The sequence below is a fragment of the Arachis stenosperma genome, chromosome 5, assembly GCF_014773155.1.
Source record: "Arachis stenosperma cultivar V10309 chromosome 5, arast.V10309.gnm1.PFL2, whole genome shotgun sequence".
Classification (NCBI taxonomy): domain Eukaryota; kingdom Viridiplantae; phylum Streptophyta; class Magnoliopsida; order Fabales; family Fabaceae; genus Arachis; species Arachis stenosperma.
Genome location: NC_080381.1, coordinates 52,221,983 through 52,245,829, shown reverse-complemented (window position 1 = coordinate 52,245,829; position 23,847 = coordinate 52,221,983). Strand labels below are relative to the sequence as shown.

Sequence of the window (23,847 nt, the reverse complement as noted above, 5' to 3'; positions counted from 1 at the left end):
TGTAGAAAAAGGGGTCATACTTTCGTTTCATCCCAGATTCATTGAGATGAAGAATGAAACTACATCACAGAATAAAATCAAACATATATTAAAATAGAAAAGTAATAATATCAATCCATAGGAATGAGCATAGCTCCTAACCTTAACCAGGAGGTTTAGTTACTCATGCTTTACAGAGAAAAACAAAGATGATCTGAAGTGATCTGAATGTGAATGTATTCCATAAACCTAAGTGATCTCCTCTTTAAATAGTAAATACTAACCCTAAAAGCTATTAATTTAAATTTTTAAAGTTACAAAGATAAGCTAAGGAGTGCTAAAATCCACTTTGGGCCTACTTTGGTCATGTGCTTCGGTCAAACCTGGCGTTCAACTTGGGCTTTAGGTGTTGAACATGGAGAAAGGGGTGAATTCGCTAGCTTCTTCTCCCTGGCTGGCGTTGAACGCCAGTTTTGAGCATTCAACTTGGGAGGTCAGTTTTCTCTTGGGCATTAAACGCCAGTTGTGGACGTTTAACGCCAATTTTGGCAGTGATTCCGGAAAAGAAGCATAAACTATTATATATTACTGGAAAGCTCTGGAAGTTAGCTTTCCAACGCCATTGAGACCGCATTAATTGGACCTCTATAACTTAAGATATGCTCGTTGGAATGTACGGAGATCAAGATTGATAACATCTGCTATCCTTTCTTTGTCTCTAAACAAGATTCTGCCAAATTCTCCCAAAATTTACATAAAATCATAAAAATAACACAAAAACTCAAAGTAGCATCCAAAGATAAATTTTACACTAAAACATAGTAAAACTTAATAAAATATAACCAAAAATACTTTGAAAAATGCTACGAAAAAAGGTATAATTAATGTTCACGCATTAGATGTAAATAAAGGTGTTTATTAATTTTAGAGAAAAATATTTGTTTTCAAATTATAAGATATGTGATACATTTTGATTGTTAAATTAATAATATAATATAGTTATATTTCAAGTTTAATATTTTAGTTTTAATTTTAATTTAATTAATTAAAAATATTGTATTACATATTTTAATTATCAAATATATAATTAATTATTGATAATAATATATAAAAAAGATAGACCATGTCAAGTTGTAAGCCATGTGATACATTTTTAATTATTTCTCTCCAGAAAGAAATTAAACGGTTATGAAAATAGTAATAAGGTAAATGGAAAATTTTAGAATATATTGTGAATAAAATAACAAACTGTATGTCACGAGTATCAATAATGTGTCATTAGGTTATATTAACGGTGTTAACGTGCTGTTAAATGAGGAGGTGTATACATAATATATATCATTAAAAAATAAAAGAAAATGAGTGAAATATTAAAATCTAGAGGGTGACATCTAGAATAAAAAGATTTTTAGGATATATATATATATATATATATATATATATATATACTTAATAACAAATTATAAACATTGTGCATGTAAACTTTTTGTTCAATTCCATATTACCTGTAAAATATTCCATTATCTGATTCGGTATACTTATGATAATTAATGTATTCATCATTTCATAATTCATAAATTTTGACTCAAGGATATTATGAAAAAGTGAAATAAAATATAAAAAAGTGATGAACCATGAAAAATTAATAGGTTTTCAAGTATTTTCCTTTTATATTTTGACTATCTTTATTTATTTACTTATTTTTATCATTTGATGACACATGAAGATAATTTGAGAAAAAAGCAAGGGAGAGTTTACGGAATAAAAGTTTTGCTTTTATAAAATTTAAAAATTTAAATTTTTAATAGATTGGTCAACTTTAGATTAGTTTGCGACAGTGGTATCAATTTTTTATCTTTGTATAAAATTTTTTATTTCAGAAAGAATAGAAACCATAAGAAGAGATAATAAAATTTTGGCTAAAAGATGGTATAATAAAAACTTGAACTTAAGAGATTGTCTGAAAGGCAAAGAAGTCAATACGATAGAACTTGGAAGGGGTTCAAGTTCGTGAAAACTTGAGATCTTAACTTGTGGGAAAAATGAAAGAAGTGTAGATAGGCAATGAGGTCGAAAAAACCACTAATGTGGTGGCCAATTTAGATCAAAAACTGAAAAAAGGAGTTAATCCAAATTCTACAGGACAATTCCGACCTCTTCGCATAGAAAGCTCCTAACATGTCTGGAATCTATCCTGATCTCATATGTCATAAGTTAGCTGTATACCCAAACTCACGACTTAAATAGCAGAGATGATGAAAACTCAACCCTAAAAGAGCACAAGTCGTGGAGCAGCAAGTTCAAGTACTACTGGAGGCTGAATTTATAAGAGAGGTGAATAACCCTTATGGCCAGCTAATGTTTTACTCGTAAAGAAGTAAAACAAAAAGTGGACACCGACTTCAATAAAGCTTGTCCAAAAGATCCTTACCCTCTAGATCTTTACCTAACTTTGATGCCTTGATGGATTCAGCTTCGGGGTACAAATTTCTTTCCTTTATGAATGCTTACTCGGGATATAATCAAATTCCGATGTATGAGCCCAATCAAAATAAGATATCCTTCATCACCCCTAGGGCCTGCTATTGTTTTATGGTTATGCCCTTTGGATTAAAAAATATTGGGGCAACATATCAGCGACTGAAGAACAAAATATTCTTACCCCACATTAGAAAGCTAATAGAAGTCTATGTAGATGATATGCTTTCCAAAACCAAGGAGGAAGCTAGCCTCTTGACCGACTTGTCAGAAATATTCAGACAGCATGGGATGAGGTTAAATCCCACAAAGTGCACCTTTGCAATAGAGGCAGAAAAATTTTTGGGATTCATGCTCATTTGGCACCATTAGAAGAACTCATTAGTTTCACATATCCATGACCCTTTGCAAAATGGGGATTAGACCTACTTGGGCCATTCTCTTAAGCGTCTGGACAGGTAAAATATGTCATAGTAGGGATCAATTACTTCACCAAATGAATCGAAGTAGAGCCATTGGCATCCATCACAGCTCAAAGAAGTCGAAAGTTCCTATATAAAAAATATTGTGACAAGATTTGGAGTACCATTCTCAATCATAACTGATAATGATACTCAATTCACCGACTTGACATTTAGAAGCTTGGTAGCAAGTCTAAAAATCAATCACCAGTTTACATCGGTAGAGCATTCCCAAGCCAATAGACAATCAAAAGCTGCAAATAAAGTTATAATGGCTGGGCTAAAAAGTAGGCTAAAAGAAGCAAAAAAAACATGGGTTGAAGAACTTTCACAATTTCTATGGGTGTATAACACAACTACACAGTTAATGACTGGAGAATCCCCCATTCGGCTAGCATATGGAATAAAAGCCATGATTTCCATTGAAATCAATGAAGAGAGTCCAAGAATGAGATTTTACAATGAAGTTGGTAATATTCAAGCCCATAAAGAAGAACTCGACCTCCTTCCAAAAGTTCGAGAATTAGATCGGATAAGAGAAGAAGCATTGAAACAAAGAATGGCTACCTGATACAACAACAAAGTCATGAGAAGAAACTTTGTCACAAATGACCTCGTCCTGATCAGAAATGACATTAGGATGCAAAGGTCGGGCGAAGAAAAGCTGACACCAAACTAGAAAGGACCTTATAAGATCATTGAAATCTTAGGAAAAGGTTTTTATAAAGTGTCCGATGTCAAGGGTGGTGACCTACCCAAGTTGTGGCGTGCTTGTAATATAAAGAGGTACTACAGCTAGAAAGCGAACCTTATTCTCTGGTGTACTCTTTTTTTCGACTTCATGGTTTTACCCAGAGGGTTTTCCTGAAGGGTTTTAACGAGGCACTACAACAAGGGCCAAGAGTTACGACATTAAAGAAACTCTTGGTAGCAATTAGCAAGTACATTTGTAATCCACTTCTTAAAGAAATGTTCTTTTCAACAAATTTCTTAATGAAATGTTCTTTTTGACAAATTTCTTTACAAAATTTGCACTGACTTATGCTTAATAAAACACGAAAATCACAACCGACCTCTTATATTATGGTTGACTTGATAAGACGACGAGTTACAAATTAGTGTACGAGTTATACAAGCAAATCGACATCTGGCCTCTTAAAGCAACTCGGACGAAAAGAGATGGCACCGAGACAATACTATAACGAATTGCAAAAATAAATTGGCAAACTTATTATGAAAATAATATAAAATCATGAAAAATAATAAGAAAAATAAAGTAGTACAGAAAAAATCAAAGTAAAACTTAAAAAGCCCAAAGGGCTAAAGTATTCAAATTACAAAAAATTGCTCAATAGTCCACAACTCGGGCACCATATTTATAACCAAAAAAGAAACTTTAAGAAGTAAGGGCAGATGGGTCATCACTGGCAGAGTGGCAGGGATCTTGGACTCAAAAGGAGCAACCTCTAACTCAGAGGCGACTATTTAAATAAGCTTCTGAAGCTATAGCAAGGTCCTCTAGTTTGGCTACAAAAAGCTCAACCTCTAAAGGGGAGGAAGTCGGCCCAGCCAAGGAAGGTAAATGCCCCTTCAAACTCTTAAATGAAAGAGTATCCTCATCATCTTCAGGAGTGTCGACAATATCCCCATTAATAAATGTCTTGTTAGAATACGAGATAGAATGATCGAGGTCGAGAGTAAGTACTTGGACCTGGGCCTTCACATTCTCTATGGCCTCGTCCAATCGCTTGGTAGAAGTATCCTCTAACTCCTCATACTTTTGCTTAAGTTCTTGAAGGTCCTTGGACGAGGACATCTTCTCCTGGTAAAGACAAACGTTCTTCTCCATAATCTGCTTTCTCTCAGCAACGACCTTGATGCACTCTTCATCCACCAACTGAAGTTGGACAGCGTCTAACTTCATGGCTACCTCTCTGGCCTCCCACAAAGTCTAGGCCTTCTTCAACTCCTCCACCTCCTTTCAAAGCTCAAAAGTCTCCGACTTAAGCGCATTGGGAGGAGCTTCCTTCAGCTTCTTCATCAAGGTCGTACGCACCTCGGCAGTACGGATGCCCTCGTTAACTAGTATTTTAATATTATTTAATACAATGGGGTCATCCATAGCAATATTGCTGCCCGAAAGGATATACTCTTTGGAGAAGCCAAGTGCATCAAAATTTAGGTCAAAGATGCTCTCGAACTGGTTGGAGGGGGACTTCTTCTTTTGAGAAGATCTTAAAGTTGACTCCAAAAATGGTGGTACAGCGGCAGCTGAGCAATAACTGTCCGAGGTGGAGGGGTAGGAGAAGTTTCCAAAGTCGGTTCAAGAAGAGAAGAATTTGTGTCAGGTCAATAGTGGGATGGGGACCATTTTCTTAGCATCAAGTTGTGTCGCTTGTTGGGTACTGAAATTCTTCCTCGCTTGCCTCAACTTGTAATGGTCAGTGTTGTTTACCATTTTTCTGCAAAAAAAGGGAGAAATTCAACAACATGAACAATTATTGAGAAAGATATCTACAAAAATAAAAACTACCTAACTCGGTCCGAACATAGCTCGACTTTGCTAGCAAAGATTTCTTTGTGGAAAAGTTTGGAGATCGACCCCAACACTCTTTGAAGAGAACCACGATAAATTGCTCCTCCTTATTCAGATCCTCAAGGTCATTTCTTACTATCGTGGATTCCTCATCCCAGTATAAACAGAACATGTATTGTGACTTCTCATTCAGCCAGAAAAGTCGGAAACTCTCTACAGGTTAGACTCTAAAATAATAATTTTTGAAATTGTGAAAAGACTCTTCAAAAATTGAAAGAATCTTTCGACCTTGAATAGCTCGAAAGGAAACCCACTGTTGTTTCTTGTTATTAAAAGGCTTGGTCAAGTGAAAATGGTAAATGGGGAATTTCAAAGAAATCGAAAGCTCAAGAGTTCAGTAGACAAGTTGAAAAACTTTCATGAAACTCCATGAGTTGGGATGCAACTGAGTAGGAGCTACTCGACAGGACAATAATATGTCTTGCTCAAAATCAGTAAAAGGAAACCTAACACCAAACTTAACAAAAAGGCACTCATACATGAAAAGGAAGTGATTTTCTGACCTATCAAAGTGGGCATAACAGACCCGCTCCTCAAAGTTGGGGTCTCTAAGGTGTATTTCTCCTCATCCTCCTGTTTAAAATAAATTCGGTATATATTTAAGTAAAAATTTTTTAGGATTTCTCTATCCATCACCGACAGAACCACTAAAACAGTGGTATTTGCCTAGTCTAAATCTTTTGGTATGTTGGAAGGCATGATTTGTACTACGGATCGAGACATAGAGTATACCTACAAAAGAAAAAATAACTAACCATGTAAATATTACTATATGTTGGACAACATGGTACAACAAGTCAAATCATCTTCAACAAAAAGCACAAAGCATCTTTTTTCATTCTTAACAACAACAATTCTAAAGTATGACTTTAATAATCAAACTTTCAAAACGACACTATTATCAGAAACAACAATGACGCCATTTGGAGCAAGATAAACCCCTAAAATTACACACATTCCACCAAAGAAAACATCAAGCATGTTGTCACTGGAAGTAAGAACTTAAAAGAATGCCCAGATAACAAAATCTCAAATAGAAAACGACATCTTTCCACTACAAACAGATACATCAAGAAGCACTAAACCATTTTTAGTGAATTTTTCAGAAATCACATTGCAAAGATATTACGTCGTCATAAAATCCCAAAAGCCATATTCAACAAAGTTTCATCATGCAAAAACTACACAACAAGTTCACAGAGAGGTTCAACATTTCAAAAGCTATTTCTATACCAGAAATCAACAAAAAACCACAAGCATGCAAGCAAAGCAGAAAAAGAACTAGTAAGAAAGAAAAAGTACCAATCTTTGATAATAGAGAGTGAAAAATAGCACGCGCAACAACTCTAGCAAAGGCAACCCTAAAGTGCGCAAAGAGAAGCTTCACGTGGGAACAACCACTAAGAGATAAAGAAACTTGAACGAAATGGTGCTTAGTGAAGCAAACAAAGATTCCAGAAACAAGAAAGAGGAAGCAATTTCACAAAGGAAAAAAAGAAAAAGGTTTACGCGAAGGGCCAAGTATATATAAATGTGAATATAATAGAGTAAAATAAATCATCTATCCGATTTTAAATGACATGCGCGGTTACCAAGGTAATCGAAAAGACACGCGAACAGTTACAAAATATAAAAACATAACATCACATTAGTTTTAAAATCACGTCATGTTTTCCAACTCGTTCCCTCAAATCATATCGGGAATTTAACGTCATCGACCTGCTCAAGCGACAATAGTAAGACTCTAAAAATGACGTGATTGACTTACAAGAACTTCGCCTTGAGTTGGGGAACTGTTCATACCCTAGTCCAAAACTTAAAGCTAGGTCCAAAATGGCTAAAGCCCACTTTAGAGTCTAAAGTCACTTTCTCTACGTGCTAGACCTTATTTGTCTGACTTAACATGCAGAATTTTAACTGCACCTGCAAACATGTTCATATATTCAAATATAAGGTCTCAATAACCCATAGATAAAAAGGAGAATAACCACCTACCATTATAGATGTGGATAAGTTATAGAAAGATAACAAATTTATCTTTTCTGCTATATAAATACCACAATAAACTCATGTATTTCTTAATTCTAATCTACTAAAATCTGTCTAAAACCTTTGTTAACTTAAGAATCGGAATCCTTTGTAGATACCATCCCTAATCTCACCGGAAGATCTCAGACAGCTTCATCCTATTGAAAAAGACAACGATACCATCACAAAAGCGTCTGAACCTCAGATCTTACTGATTTTAAATAACTTTCGAAACACTAGGTATATATCAAAATTAGTTACCAGATTCAAAATTTTATAAAATATATATTGAAATATAAAATATATTAAAAAAATTATAAAATAATATTTATATTTATACATAAATATATAATAATTATTTTTTTATACATATTATTTTTGTATAAAATTGTACAGGTAAAATAAAAAATCGAAAAGTTTAATATATTGTATGATATTTATTAGTTTTTAAACTTTTTACATTTATTTAGAAATAAAAGTTAAAATTAGTTCAATATTTATAAAAAATATAACAAAACCACGTATTAGAGAGAGAGAGAGAGTTGAAAAGAAGGAAAGACTGAAAGAGACATAAAATTAGTGAAGACCGAAATGATTCCAGTAAATAAAAAGAAAAGAGAAAACGTGTGGTCTTTTTGGCGGAAAAAAATTACTGTGAGCAGATGAGGCCTTCTACTATTATTATTCTCTCACTCATTAATTTTGTTGCTTAAAGCTTGCCCTCCTTCCTCTCCCCCTTATCCTCTCTCTCTCTCTCTCTCTTGAGAAAGAGAAACAAGCAAACAAGTCATTCATTCGTTCATCAATCTCCCATCTCAAAGGAATAGCAGGCTATGCTCCACAAAACGAAACACACAAACAACAGAAGCCAATTTGCTAGCTATAGCCCACTTACACATCCTACTTGCGGGTCATCTCTTTCACAAGCACACAAAGTGCCACCCCCACCCCCACTACTCCTCCCCCCAGTCCCTACTACTCCCGCTAAATACCTTCTACAACTATACAACAACGCCTAATTACTAATTACTAATTAAATTAATAGATCTAATTATATTTATTTTTCAGCAACAAAACCTCACTTGGATCGGTTCTTTTTTCTTAGAGACTAGGAAGAGAAAAAACGGTTACAGTGTTAGCGAATTGAAGAAACTTGGGTTGTATGATCAGAACTCAAAAGCAGAAAGTAAAGTAGATCATGGAATTGGAAGCTGATCATAATCACCATCACCATCACCATCAAAACGGAATCAGAACCAGACCTAATTTCCCTCTTCAGCTGTTGGAGAAGACTAAAGACGTCGAAGACTCAGTCGCGGAACAGCCATGCTCCACCGCCGCCGAACAACCCGGTGACGGAGCAGGCACCGCCGTCACTTTACAGGACCAGCAACAGAATACCATCAAGAAGCCGCCGCCAAAGCGGACCTCCACCAAGGACCGGCACACCAAGGTGGACGGCCGCGGCCGCCGGATCCGGATGCCGGCGGCCTGCGCCGCTCGCGTGTTCCAGTTAACGCGGGAGTTAGGGCACAAATCAGATGGCGAGACCATCGAGTGGCTACTACAGCAAGCGGAGCCGGCGGTGATCGCCGCAACTGGCACCGGCACCATCCCCGCCAACTTCACCTCGCTCAACATCTCGCTTCGGAGTTCCGGGTCTACCGTTTCGGCGCCGTCACACTACTTCAGAGGAAGCTACTTCAATCCTAGCACGTTCTCTTCGGCCGCCGTTGCGGCAGCTGTCGGCGGCGGAGCTGGCGATAATTGGGAGCGTAGCATGGGCATGAATATGAACATGAACATGAATATGAACATAACAACGATGGAAGATTCTAGAAGGTTGTTGTTTCCAGGTTCATCGGAGAATTGTTCTAATTCCATGGGATTGAACTTCAACCCTAGCACCGTGAATGCCGTTCTCCAAGCAAAGCAAGAACTCCGTGAAGACGGCGCCGCCGCTGCTGGTGGTGGTGGAAATCTTGATTTGGATGGCGGTGATTGCGACGGAAACATGGCTAGAAAGAGAAGAATGGAACAAGAGGTTTCCGTTTCACACCAGATAGCAGGAAACTACTTGTTACAATCAAGTACCGCGGGTTCGGTTCCGGCGAGCCACGCTTCGAATCCCGCAACGTTTTGGATGGTGACTGGGCACCAAGGCATGAATGGTGGTGGCAGCGGCGGCGGTAGTAATAATGATCAAATTTGGGCAATTCCGTCACTGGGGAGTGGTGGTGGAGTTTATAGGGGGGGTATGCCTGGCGGTGTTGGTGGGATTCATTTCATGAATTTTGGTTCACCAATGTCTCTTATGCCTGGTGGACAACTAGGTTCTGCCATGGTCGGTGGCGGCAGCGGCGGTGGTGGAGCAATGCTGAGTGAAAGCAATAATTTAGGTATGCTTGCAGCACTTAATGCCTATAGGCAGATTCCGGCCAATGGCAGTGGCGTTTCGGAGTCTCCGGCAAGCACCGGAAACCACCAACATCACGGTGGAGATGATGGGCATGAAACAACAAGTCAACAGCAACATTCTTGAGGATCTAAATAGTTCCACACATATGTGTGTATGATCTTGATCATCATCATCCTCATTATTATTCTAGCTTCCTTAATTTTCCTTTTGTTATTATTAATTAATTTACTTGCTTCTCTTAATGGTTTCCAAAAATATATTTTTAATACATATATATAAGTTATGTCGTCCAATATTTGCAAGAGAAACATGCAGGCTCAAGTTTGATTGCGTTTTATACATATGTTGAGTTTCAATATTCAATTTTGGTGTGATTTTTTGCTGAACTCGTATTAGGGTTTGAGAAGAAACTATATATACTTATATTATTATTGTATTATTCTACTTTAGTGTGTGTGTGTTCGAGTTCTTATCAATTAATCACATATAGTTGTTGTTTGTGTAGCACTGCTGCCACAGAACTTTCTGTATATATATCACCTCTCATAATTTAATTTGGTGGATACTACCATGAAGATTTTACTATTATCTTACCATGAAGATTTTACTATTATCTTTATATGAAGATGCTTTTTTTTTTATCATTAGATGATGAAATGTATGGTTTGATTTTGATGTGTTACAAAAGTGTTATTTTTTTTAAAGTGTGGCTAAACAAACAAAATACACTTTTAACACAAGAATCTTCATAAAAAGATGTTTTTAACATCTTCATTTGAGTAGTTGCCATTTAATTTAGTGTATACTATACTTCTATATATGTACTCAATTTTAGTAATGTTGTGTTACAATGGAGGTTATTACTTTTATATTATAATGATAATTAAAGAAAGATGCTACCATATATATTGGTGGTTCTCGTTAATTAATTATAGCATCATCTTATAAACGAAATTAAATCTGCTGGGTAGGTTCAGCAACTCAATGTGAAGATCTATTATTAACAATAATAACTGCGGGAAGAAATTATTAAGCGTACGTACGAATTGAATTTTGTGTATTTTTTTATTTGTTTTACTGCATTGTTGAGTTGAAAATAAAGAAGATGCTGTGGCTTTCTGGTGAGGTACTGCAACCACTGTCACATGCATGATGCATCCCTTATTGCTGCAGTTTTTGAATTATGTAAGTGTACTATATACAATAGTAGCTATAGTTAGGGACCAATATATGTTTATATGTATGTTATGTATGTACATGTAGACATGTAGATGCCTTTTGATATATAAAGTGCCCACTACATACTTGAAATAATAACAATCATCATTGATTCATTACCCGTTTTGATGAATTTGTGTTAGTTGTTGAATCGGTTTTTCCTTTTTCTTTTATTTTTAATTCAAAAAAAAGTTTAAATAAATTATTTATTACTGATCGAGTTGATGTATATAATCACAATGTCACTAGGTGAACAATGGTTAGTTACATTATTGTTTAGTTTCTCTTTTTTTTTTCCCCTCATATATAGGTTGGAATCTTGGGTAGAGTTGTTGATATACATTATTGGTACAGTGTGTGGAATAGGTAGAAATGTATATGATCTTCTAGGCTAAGAATTCATCATCATTTCATATCACCTATTTTGTACGCTTTGCTTCTATTATTCTGAACAGTTGTTTTCACAAATTAACAAGCTAGCTATTCCAGAAGTAGGTTTTGTGTCGCAAAGTAAATTTGTCTAATGACTCTCTCAGATTCATAATATTTATATAGAAACTTTTACTTAAAATATTTGTCCTTCTCTGTGATTCTTTAACTACTATTAAATAAAATTGTTCTAGTAAATAATTCTTCATTTTAAATTTCTTAATTAATATGTAAATAACTAAAAAGTTAAAGATCAATATTTTGGAGAAGATGAAATATTTTGTTGTATGGTAATTTTTAAGACATGTATTAGGAGAACTTAATCAGTTTATAGCTTCTTTCTGCTTTGTCTTTTGGCTTTGCATATAAAAATCCTAGTCTAAAATTATTAGTGGACTGGAATGTCGGAGACGTTTAGGATAATATTAAGCATAATATTAAACTGAAAAAAATATAGGTATACAACTCTTATTAACCAACTAATTTTAAATAACTATAATTAATAATTAATACTTTTATATTTTTTAAAAAATAAAATTTAAATAATTATTAATTAATAACCATTAATTAGTATAGAGTACAGTTTAAAAATATTTATTGACTAGACCCTTTTAATTATTAACGAAATTGTATTAAACTTTAGTATATATTTTATGGGTGTCACCTCATTAAAAGAAAAATAAAAAACGTTGCTAAAGCAAAAAAGCAATAATAACCTATATGGTTGATGTGGCAGGCATTAAATGGTACAGCATAGATGAGCTCTTTTATTCTAAACTCATATAATTTTAAAAATCGTTATACTTTATATAATTTTGTTTTTAGACCGTGACTAACTATTATAAAAATGCCAATATTATGTTGAGTGACAGTTTGCCATGTAGTGTATTTTGCAAATAAAAATGAAGAGATTCAAATCTCTTATCCTGCAGCTAGCTTTATGTTTCTTTATTTTAAATGTCGACAATGGAAAAGAAAAGAAAAAATAAAAAATCTCTTTTGTTCTCTTGTTAATTGACAACTACATCCTTCCTTGTTTGTTAGCTTTTTCTTGTAAGTTGTCACAACAACTTAAAAGATTTGAATTTTATAAGAAAATGGAGCCCTTATATATTTAATGAGTTTACACTTAAAGGTATAAAATTGTTTGAACCTATTCGAACGGTAATTGTACTACTTCAAATTTGCATAAACAAACGAATCATTATCACCATATCAATTGAGAAAGGTTATGTTCTTCGTATAGACTAATGACTTTCACTTACATTGAACTATTGAAGTATGGGTCACATGCATTTCATCTTTCGAAATTCTTTAATCCATCGTCAGGAAAATTAGTTATTTATCAACTCAATTTCTCAACATTTATTCATTTGGTATCCAAAATTAAGAAAAAATATTTTCGGAAGACTAGTTAATCATGTTTTGTTTCCACATCTACTATAAGTTACAATTGAATTTATCATAACTTTCTCTCTAACACAGTAATTCTTCTTACTCACAGTCTTTTTTATGAAAGAAATATCGACTGTGTGTTTTTTAGTCTCTCATTGATTTATTGAAAAAAATACCCATATTTTATGATCTTGAAATCACATCATTCCAAAATTATATAAAGATGATTATATCAGGGAGTTATGAGTGCTTTATATTAATATATTACTGGAGTCCAATATTATATTATGGAATGTAGACAGAAATTTGTATGCACGTCCATGCATTAGGCATTAGTAATAATAAACAGTGCATGGCGCAGTACTTACATAGGGTAGGTAAGGACCTATATATATAGGTATGTTAGACTGGGGACCTTGTTAAGTGAACAATGAATCTCAACGGAAAAAATAAATAAATAAAATTAGAGAGAGGAAGAAGAAGAAGGTCAGCGATGATTAACCATGTGCGTAAGCCTTGTACGAAATAGTACATAAATTATCATCAACTATTGCTAGCTAGCTAGTATGTATTCATACAACTTAAGGTGGGTTTCATCAGGGTACAGATGCTTTTTCCTACAGAAATTGCAGATTTTCCAAATTCATCGCAAAACTATTAACACGTGTTTATTTGATCACTTGACCATACTGATAATCTCAAAATATTGGCTGTTTTCTTTTTAACAGTATGTCATATAATTTATTTTTAAAATTAAAACTAATAAAAATTATATAAATAATTATATTTTTAATAATATTATTAATATTTAATAATTGTGTTAGCAATTGTTAAAAAATATTCATTTAAAAATATGTTTTATGATAACTTAATAAAAAAACTTTTATTAGCAATAGAGTAAATATTTATTCAGTACATTTGTTTAAGGAATAAAGTGATGAGCGAAAATTGAAGTTAATGGATACCAACAAGTGTACTGAATTGTTTAAATAATACTACTGAAAATGAATATCGTTTTCACGAGGTTTAAAGGATTGAACAAACAAATATCATATTAAATACATAATTAGATTAAAAGAATATGGATTGAAGAGGGCAAAATTAAGAGCTTTAGAACTTGAATATTTGAATGTTTAAATGCTTATGGACAGAGAACTTGAATGCTGATTTGGAAGAAGACAATGATGGTGAGAGTCAAGAATTTCGGAGATGTTTATGCTTCTAGAGAAATTAAACCTTGTTTACTTATCTTGAAGTTTGCAAAGATCCTTTACGACAAATCTTTAGTACCTGATTTTCAATTCTTTAGTTTCTTAGTTTCTCAAGCATTAATAATTAGTCGTCAATTAATTAATCAAGATATTAAGCATAAAAACTGATTTAGTTTTCTAATAAAATTTAAAAATAGTCTTTAGATCGAATTACATGTCACATATTCAAATTAGTTCTATTCGATTAAATCTTTAGAAGAAAAACACAATTTTCAAAAGTTTTTCTAATCCAAATTATATGTCACTTATTCAAAATTAGAGTGATTGAAAATCATGTATGTATCGCACACTAATTGAACCACTATTACTAGCCGAATTCAAAGTGTTATGTGAAAGAGTTTTCAAGCTATAATTCAAATATCAAAATTTTCAATTATAATAAAAGAATTTAAAAGAAATTAGTATACCTTCCGATACCATTAATCTGAGTAAAGAACGAATAACTAATCATGAAATAAATCAATGCAAGATTTCAAAATAAAATAAACTTAGATTAATAACCCATAGAAAATATAAACAGAGCTTCTAACACTTTGACAAAAGATTACGCATGGATCAGAATAAAAGAAAACAAGAAGAAAACTATGCAAAGAACCAGATATCCTCTCTCTGAACAAGGTTCACTTATTTATATCCTAATTCTAGAATTCGAATTCAAAGTATTCCAATCTTATCTCTTTGAGAGAAAGATAAGATAACTACTTATTGACTTCAATTTTAAATTCAAAAGAATAATGCAAATCAACTCATAATAATCAAATCTCTTATGTTTCTAGAAATAATTAATAACTAATCTTCTAGAATCTTCAATATTTTGGATGTGATTAAGAATTGTAATGATGTGGATAATTAAGCTTAGACCTTAATTGTTGTTTCTTAAGAGTTGTAATTAGCTCTAAGTTGGGCTTATATTAGATAAAATTGGGCAAAAAGCCCAAAAAATACACTTCCAAGGGAGGCAGCTCTGCTGTGCGTGAGGGAAGGCCGCCAGGTGTGTAGGAAGCTGGGAAGGAGTCCGCCGGGCGTGAGAACCATCCGCGGGCGTGGAGCCAACACCGGGCCTGGAGGCTGTTCGCTGATACATGAGCATCTTATACCCCTTTTTTCCCTTCATTTTCTAGTTGTTTCTAGTTGCTACTTTGAGTTTTTTTGGAGCTTTTATGATTTCAGGTGAAATTTGGTAGAGTTTTGTGCAAAAACAAAGGAAGAAAGTAGATGCTGTTAACCCTGACCTCTATGCATTCCAATGAGCATAACTTGAGCTACTGATCTCCAATTGAGCAACTCTAATGGCTCTAGAAAGCCAACTTCTAGAGCTTTCCAACAATATATAATAGTTTATAATTTTCTTCTGGAATCACTGCCAAATCTGGCGCTAAACGTGGAGCCTGGCATTTAGCACCCAGGAAGACAGAACTCACTGCCCATTTTCGGCGCTGAATGCCAGAAAAATACCAAAATTGCCCATCTTCGTTGCTGAACGCATGCTAAACGCTAGAATACGGATCCGCTTCACCCAAGGAGCATTTTTAGTTTGATTTGGCTTCTAATTGTTATATTTTATTTTACTTTAGTTGTTTTTGTTTATAAACAAAATCTTTTAGGCCCATAATTTATTATTCTATTTTATTTTCAAATCAAATTAGGTTAGATATAAAAGGAAAAAGATCCACCCTTGAGGGAGGGATCTCCTCTCTTTCATACATTTCACTTTTCAGTTCATAAGACGAAGAACGAGGTTGCATAAGAGAATAGAATCAGACATATTGAATTAGAACGGTAATATTATTGATCCATGAAACTCAGTAGAGCTCTTAACCTTAATGTTAGAAGGTTAGTGACTCATACTGTACAGAAAATAAAAGTGAAAGGTTCGAATTGTCAAAGATCTCTAACAAGGGTGTGATGCACGAAAACTTGTCTCTCAACAAATTTCTCTTCGGCAAGTATATCGAATTGTCATCAAGTAAAAACTCACAATAGAGTGAGGTCAAATCCCACAGGGATTGACTGGTCAAGCAACTTTAGTTGGAAAAATGTGCTAGTTGAGCTAAACGGAAATTGAGTTGAGAATTGCAGAAAATTAAATGGCGGAAAAGTAAATTATAGAAAGTAAATTGCAGAATCTTAAATGGGGATTTGGGAAATGAGCATAAAGATAAATGGCAGAAAATAAAGAGAATGGGTAAGATCAGAAATGGGGGATTCATTGGACTTATGAGATGTTGCATTCTCCGGATCAAGTTCATTCTCATCTCTTCCTCAATCAATGCATTCATTGATCTCCTTGGCAATCTTAGGTGATTGGATCCCAATTCCTTGGCAACCCAATCTCTCTAAGCTTGAACAATTGCCCAATTCCTTGATTTAATTTCTCATGGAAAGAGACGAAGTATGGTCACTGATTATACCACATGTATTTCCAAATCAGTGTTGGGAGGATTATATGTCACTATATCCGTCCAAACCCCAATTTGGTCCAACATGAGAAAGCATTTCTAGCATGATCTCCTCATCCCTTTTCCAAGGCTCAGAGGAGATCCAATTATGGAGAGTTTCTTTTCCAAGATAACTAACCAATTGAATTAAGATCGAAAGCTTTCTAGTAAATCAAGAGAAAAGAAAGAGGAAGAAGAATGAAAACTATAATTGATCCATCAAATTACAACAGAGCTCCCTAACCCAATGAAAGGGGATTTAGTTGTTCATAGCTCTGGAAATGGAAAATGGTAGAGAAGAGTACATTCTCCAACAAACTAGAAAGTGCAGAAAAGTAAATATACAGAGTGTAGTTCTCCAAAAATGCCAAGCTCCTCTCTAGTTCAAAACTACTCCTATATATACTACTCTTCTTGATCTTCTAGTAAGTTCTTCAAGTCTTGGATATGGGCCTTTGATCTTGAGTTGAAGCAGTTACAATCTTCAGTGGGCTCAACTTTGCTTGCAGAAAAAGTGTGAGTTAGGCATGGGTTGACGTTAGTTAGGACGTTAGGGGTGTTAACGTTAAGTGAAAATGTGGGTTCGAGAACATTAGTGACAATCACCTTTTTCACTAACGTTCCAAACCAAAATGATCCACATTAACTTCAACGTTAGTGGCACTAACGTGACCACTAACGTTGCCTCTTGGTCATTCGCAAATGTTATTGGCATTCACCTTTTCCAATAACGTTGCTCTTTACCTCTTTTCCCCACGTTAGTGTAACTAACGTGGCCCTTAACGTGGGCATGCCTGAGGTTCGAGAGCGTTAGTGACACTTACCTTTTTCACTAACGCTCCAAACGCCCCTCCTTTCCACGTTAGAGTTCACGTTAATTGGATTAACGTGACCACTAACGTGGCGGTGATTGCCATCTCCAACGTTAGTGACAAAGGTGAGTGTCACTAACGTTGGCCTATCATGCTTAGCTCCACGTTACTCTTCACATTAGTGGTCTTAACATGACCATTAACGTGGGCACTATTGGCTTAGTCCAACGTTAGTGACAAAGGTGAGTGTCACTAACGTTGGCGATTGCTTTCTCCTCCCACGTTAGAGTTCACGTTAATCCACGTTAATTGGATTAACGTGACTCTTAACGTGGCTAAATGTGCCTTTTTGGAACGTTAGTGGTATTCACTTTTACCACTAATGTTGGAGCTCTCTTTCTCCTCTACGTTAGCCACCATGTTAATGTAATTAACGTGGCAACTAACGTGGGCTATGATGGCTTCGAAGGCGTTATTGGCGATCATTTTTTCCATTAACACTACAAGCTTATTCCCATTCCACGTTAGTGGTCACGTTAATTAGATTAACGTGGCTACTAACGTGGCTCTTCCTTGCTTCCTTTGTCCTGAAATCAAGTAATTAAAGTGCATCAAAGCTCTGTTCCAAGGCATGAGATCATGCATTATCTATTTTATCATTAAATTCCTGCATAATTCTCATGAAACCATGTAAAGTTCACAATGTTTGCTTGAATCAAGGTGTAAGTGTATTTTTATCCAAAACTTGCTTATTTACTAAGAAAATGTATGAAGCTACCCTAAAACAGTAAAGAAAAGATCAGTGAAACTGGCCAAGATGCCCTGGCATGACAACACCAAACTTAAAGCTTGCTTGTCCCTAAGCAAGTACTAAAACATAGGAAAGATGAACAAAAGAACAAGATAACCAATTCATTATTATAGAAGTCCAATTCTTGGTTTATGGGGTTTCATGCATAGCAACTTAGGTTCATTCCTTTACTGGTTTTCAGGTCCTTATCATGCCCTTGAACACTCACTTGATTGCATCCTTTGAGACTTCTTATTTATTGATCCTCCCTTCTTTTCCAGGTTTTATTGCATTCTTTTTAGGCTAAGTACTCTGTGAGAGGACGACTTTTTAAGATAAGCTTTCAGCCAACACTCCCGAACTAGTTGGTTCAAGGTGCTAGGTGTTAAGACACCCCTAAGGACTTACTCCCTCAAGTCTCTTTCCCCCATACATGCACACCACAGGCACATGGTTTGTTATTTTTCTTTCTTGAGACCTTGGTGTCCAGCACCTCTTTGGCTTACTAATTGTTCTGTAGCAAAGGTTGCTCTTGATAGTAGACTTTCAGCCGATAATCCCGGGTTAGTTAACCCAAGTTACCAAGTGATAAGGCACCCCTGAGAGCTTATTCATCCAAGCATATCCCTTGCATAGGAACACCACAGACACATGCCTCAAGATTCAAACCCTTGGTGCCTAGCCTTATTTCTTATTGTTTTTCTTTCCTTTTCAAACTCTTGTTGTTCTTTCTCATTTCTTATTAGGATCTTGTTGTTTGGCTAGTCTCAAAGGATGTGTTTCAAGCATGTGATTTAGAGCATATAGTTGCTTGTATACCTTGTTGGTGAACCAACTTAGCTAATCAATTACTATACCACAAACATTCAGAATTTACTTCGCAAGATACACCCCACTCTTGTTTTTCATAATATTTTCTTTTAATCGGCTTAAAGGACAAGCATACATGTAAGCAGGATGAAAGTGAAAGCTAGGGACTTAGACCAACACACTTAGACCTAAACAATGAAATTTTAAAGGCAGAATTGAAAGTTCCTAAGCTACTATGGAAGCATGTTCTATTTCATACATGATTTTCCTTATTTAAAACTTGAAAAAGATAGAATGAAGAGGGAACTCCACCACCTTTTTCTCATTGGAATGCTTATGTCCCTTTGTTTCCTTTGTCTTGGGATCATTCTTGATTGCTCGAATCCCCATTTCCTTTGCGTTTCCCTATCAGCTTTTTCCAGAAACCAGCATCTTCTATCTTCTTCTTCAATGCTTTCTTCTGTTGTTTCACCTTCCCCTCCTCTTGTTCTGTTAGATCCGTGCGAACTGTATCATATCTTAGGATGGCAGAGTGCAAATTATGCATATGCCTAGCCACATAAGTCAACTTGACCTGAGTATTTATGCTAAACTCTTCCCAGTGTAGTTATCATCCTTCATTAAGCACGTTGAACTCGTTGAATGCTTTCATATGAGCCAACTGACGTTGGTTGAGTTCTTGAAGGCATTTGTCTTGACGCTCTTGCCTTTCAGTTACTTGATTGATGGCTTGGGTGAGCTGGGAGTAATGCTCCTGTTACTACTCCATTTGTTACTTCTGCCACTCCCTTTGTTGATTCATCCAATTAGAGAGCAGTTCTTCTTGACGATCCATCCTTTGGGATTGAACGTGCAATTGTTGTTCTTGTCCCTCCATATAACTCCTTGCTAGATCCTCAATGGCTCCTTGAATGTGATTCAGGTTTATGTTAGTTGGATCGTAGTACTCTTCTTGCTGGTATTCTTCTTGATGAGGTTCTTCTTGGTGAGGTTCTTCTTGTGATGTTCTTTTCCTTATCTGAGCCCTTCTTTGTTGTTGAGCGGGTGCCACATAGGTTATACGCTTGAGCGTAACTAACCTCCTAGGGTTTACCCATTTTGGATTGTTATCTTCGAATACTACCTTGGCTTTCATAAATAGTCTAAGGACAGTACTGGGGTACCAAAGTCTAGCACTCGGATCATTCTTCTCGGCTGAATCTTGGATTCTCTCAGCTATAATTTTGTGTACATTGATACCTCCCCCCTTTATTAAGCAATGTACCATAGTAGCTCGAGCAATGTTGACCTCAGAATTGTTTGAGGCTGGGAGGATAGATCTCCTCACGAGCTCAAACCATCCCTTGGCTTCCGGGATGAGGTCTCCTCTCCTAATGAACCGCGGTCTCTTATCCGATTACCTTTCCCAATTAGATCCTATAACACACATATCGTTCATAATTTCCTCAAGTTCATTATTGTTGGGGCCATTACTTATTCTTACTTGATAACTGGGCTCATCAAAATGTGGCGATCTCAACTGAAGAGTCCTTGTTATAGCATTGGGACTGAAGTTCACCTCTGTTCCTCTCATGTAGCTTTTGAAGGTGGGAGCCCTGGTAGTGTCTTCTCTGGCCACATTGGCATAGAACTCCTTGATGAGATTTGCATTTATCTTTGTTTCTGGGTTCGTGAGCTTTTGCCAACCCCTTTGTTCAATCTTCTCTCTAATCTGTGGGCACTCATCCTTGTTGAACTGGAATGTTAACTTTGGCAATATTTTCTTATGTTTTATACGTTCGAATTGGAGCTCATGAAAGGCGGTCTTGAATCTCCCTTCATCGAAAGGAATGCTCTCCACCGGTTCCTTTCCCTTTCACCTCTTAGAGCTTGATGATGCCATGAGTAAGAATTGGTGTGTGAAAGTGTTGAGAAGTATGGGTTAATGATGGAAACTGGGCGGGTTAAGATAGGGTGTAGCTTAGAGGATGGTGTTAATGTGTTGAGGGCAGAGGTGTTGGGTGTATGTGTTCGAAAGAAAGAAGAGAGATGAATTGAGATGACATTTGGATATGGAATGGTTTAGAGTGGGGATTCGTTATATAGGAGGATGATGAGATTGAAGGGTGTGGATTGATATAAAAATCCAATGGTGGACAGTTGGGGTTTAGCGTTAGATGGGAACAAGGATCACAATTTTTATAAGTTGATTAGTTCGGTCTCCAAGGCTATCCTGCTCCCAATGTTACATGGCAACACTTCCCAAGGTACTCCCCTTGAAGACAAGTGTGTAGTTCCTTGGTGAAGTGGCTGAACTCCCCTTCAATTGGTTGTCCCATTAGTTTCTTCCAACATTCCCTTCAATTTCCTTGCAAGACAAAAGAAAAGAGAGATTAGCTTGAATTGTGGCGGAAAAAAATGGGAGGCTAACCACCCCTGCTTTTTTTACTAACTAAGGGCCATTCATGAATGCAAACCAACCGACCAATTAAGTACTCATGCATGCAACGTTGATGACACCAAACTTAGTTTGTGATCATATGGTGTAACAAGATTTGATTAAGACTCTAAGATTGACATAATATGAATTGTGTTCAAGCCCTCTTAATGTGCCTTGAACACCAAACTTGTCATTCACTATATGCTTCATGTAGAGATTCTTATAAGTGCTTGTCAAAGTTGATTTAGAATTCATGAACTTGCTTTATTAACTACTATTAAAGATTAAAAGGAAAGGATATAAAACATGGGTTGCCTCCCATGAAGCGCTTCTTTAGCGTCATTAGCTTGACGTTTGGCCTTTATCAGGGTGGTTGGTAGTGCTTCAAATCTTCCCCTCTTGCAGTGAATCTATCTCCATTGGCTTTATTAAGAAGCTCCACATGTTCTAAGGACAGAATTTTGCTGATAGTGTACACTTGAGGCAGCTGAGATGGGATGGTGGGGAGATGAGGTGGGATAGGTGAAAGATAAGCAGAGACCACTTCATCTCCTGGAGAGAAACCCTCTGTAGGAATCTTCTTGTTCCTCTATCCCCTTGGGGCCTTCTTCCTTGTTTCCCTTGATGTTACTTTGCTCCTTGTGGTTTCTTCTTTCAGGAGGGTTTTGTTGGTTTTCTCATATGACTCTGGTGGGTCTAGCTCCTCTTGGGTTACACTTGACTGTTGTTCCTTCTGACCACATTGCTTGTTAACCATAGGGGTTCTCAGGTGTGGTGCTTGTGCTCCCGTGCTTGTCTCTTCTATCGGTTCCTTATTATGCTCTTCCCTTGACTCTTTGTTATCATGATCTGCTTCTTGTGAGGGTTTGAAGACATTGAAGGTGAGTTGTTCATCATGTATCCTCAATATTAGTTCTCCTTGCTCTACATCTATACACGCCCTGGCTGTGGCTAAGAATGGTCTCCCCAGGATGATGGGATGGATGTGATTCTCTTCTATCTCCAAGATAACAAAGTCTGTGGGAAGGAAGTAGTTTCCAACCTTCACTAACACGTTTTCAACCACTCCTATTGCCTATTTTTGAGTTTTGTCAGCCAATTTGATGATTATGTCTGTGGGTGTTAGCTCATTGATTTAAAGCTTTTTCGTGAGGGATAGAGGCATTAAGTTGATGCTTGCTCCCAGGTCACAGAGTCCCTTATCAATCATTATTTATCCTATAGCACAAGGGATGTGAAAACTCCCTGGGTCCTTTCTTTTTGTAGGTGGCTCTGTTTGAATGAGAGCACTGCACTCCCTATTCATCACTATTATTTGCCCACCCTTCAGTGAACTCTTTTTGGTCAGTATCTCCTTTATGTACTTGATGTATGAGGGCATCTGCTGAAGAGCCTTAATGAATGGTATGTTCACATGAAGGGATGCAAACATGTCGAGAAACCTTGAATATACTCTCCTTGCTCCACCACCCTTGAGCCTTTGGAGAAAAGGTGCATATAGGTTCAGAGTCTCCTCTCTCTTTAGCTCCTCCCTGTATGTGGGATGGAGTGCTTGATTTCTCTCTTCATGCTTTTCCTTTGGATTGTCTTGGAAGTGTTCCGTTTGTGTGTTTACTTCTTCCACGCTCCTCTCATTACTTATAGTGATCATCTTGTATTCTTCCCATCTTACTTTCTTTGTTTCTCATCTTGGGTTTTTCTCTATGTCACTTGGGAAACTATCAGTAGGTTTGGGAAGCTGTTGAGATAGATATCCCACTTTGGACTCCTGCCTTTTGATGGTGTCTCCCTGGTTTTTGATATTGGCTCGCACTTTGTCCTTGAATGCTCTGTTGTCTTGGACTTCCTTGCATATACCTTCAAGTAGAGTCTCAATTCTGGAGAGTCTATCTTTGGTTGGTGATGGTGGGTTGAGGTTAGGAGGTTGAGAAGGGTGATTAAGTGGTGTTGATATGATCTCTGTAGGGATGTTGGTGAGTTACATTGAGTTGGGATTGTGGTTGTGGCGTCTCTGGTCTTGGCCTTGGTCTTATTGGTTTCCCCACCCAAAATTAGGGTGGTTTCTCCAACTAGAATTACAAGTTTTAGAGTATGGATCATGGGTCTGTCTGGATAAGTTTCCAACATAGTTGGCTTGTTCCCAGTCACCTTCTTCTCCTGTATTCACTCCTTCTTGAGCTGGTGATGAAGTGGTGATTGCTGCAACTTGGTTCTCTTCCACCTTCTTGGTAAGATTAGTTAACTGCTTGGTGATCATCTTATTTTGAGCCAGCAGTGTATCCATGTGGTTCAGCTTCATCACTC

The 23,847-nt window shown here is 36.2% G+C and overlaps 1 protein-coding gene across 1 annotated transcript; it reads left to right on the top strand.

Moving 5' to 3' along the window:
• Window positions 1-8,268: 8,268 nt before the first annotated feature.
• LOC130979165 (transcription factor TCP15-like) lies at window positions 8,269-10,324 on the top strand. The gene has a single exon (XM_057902535.1). It carries the CDS (start codon window positions 8,741-8,743, stop codon window positions 10,082-10,084), a length of 1,344 nt encoding a protein of 447 aa, XP_057758518.1. The 5' UTR covers window positions 8,269-8,740; the 3' UTR covers window positions 10,085-10,324.
• Window positions 10,325-23,847: the final 13,523 nt, after the last annotated feature.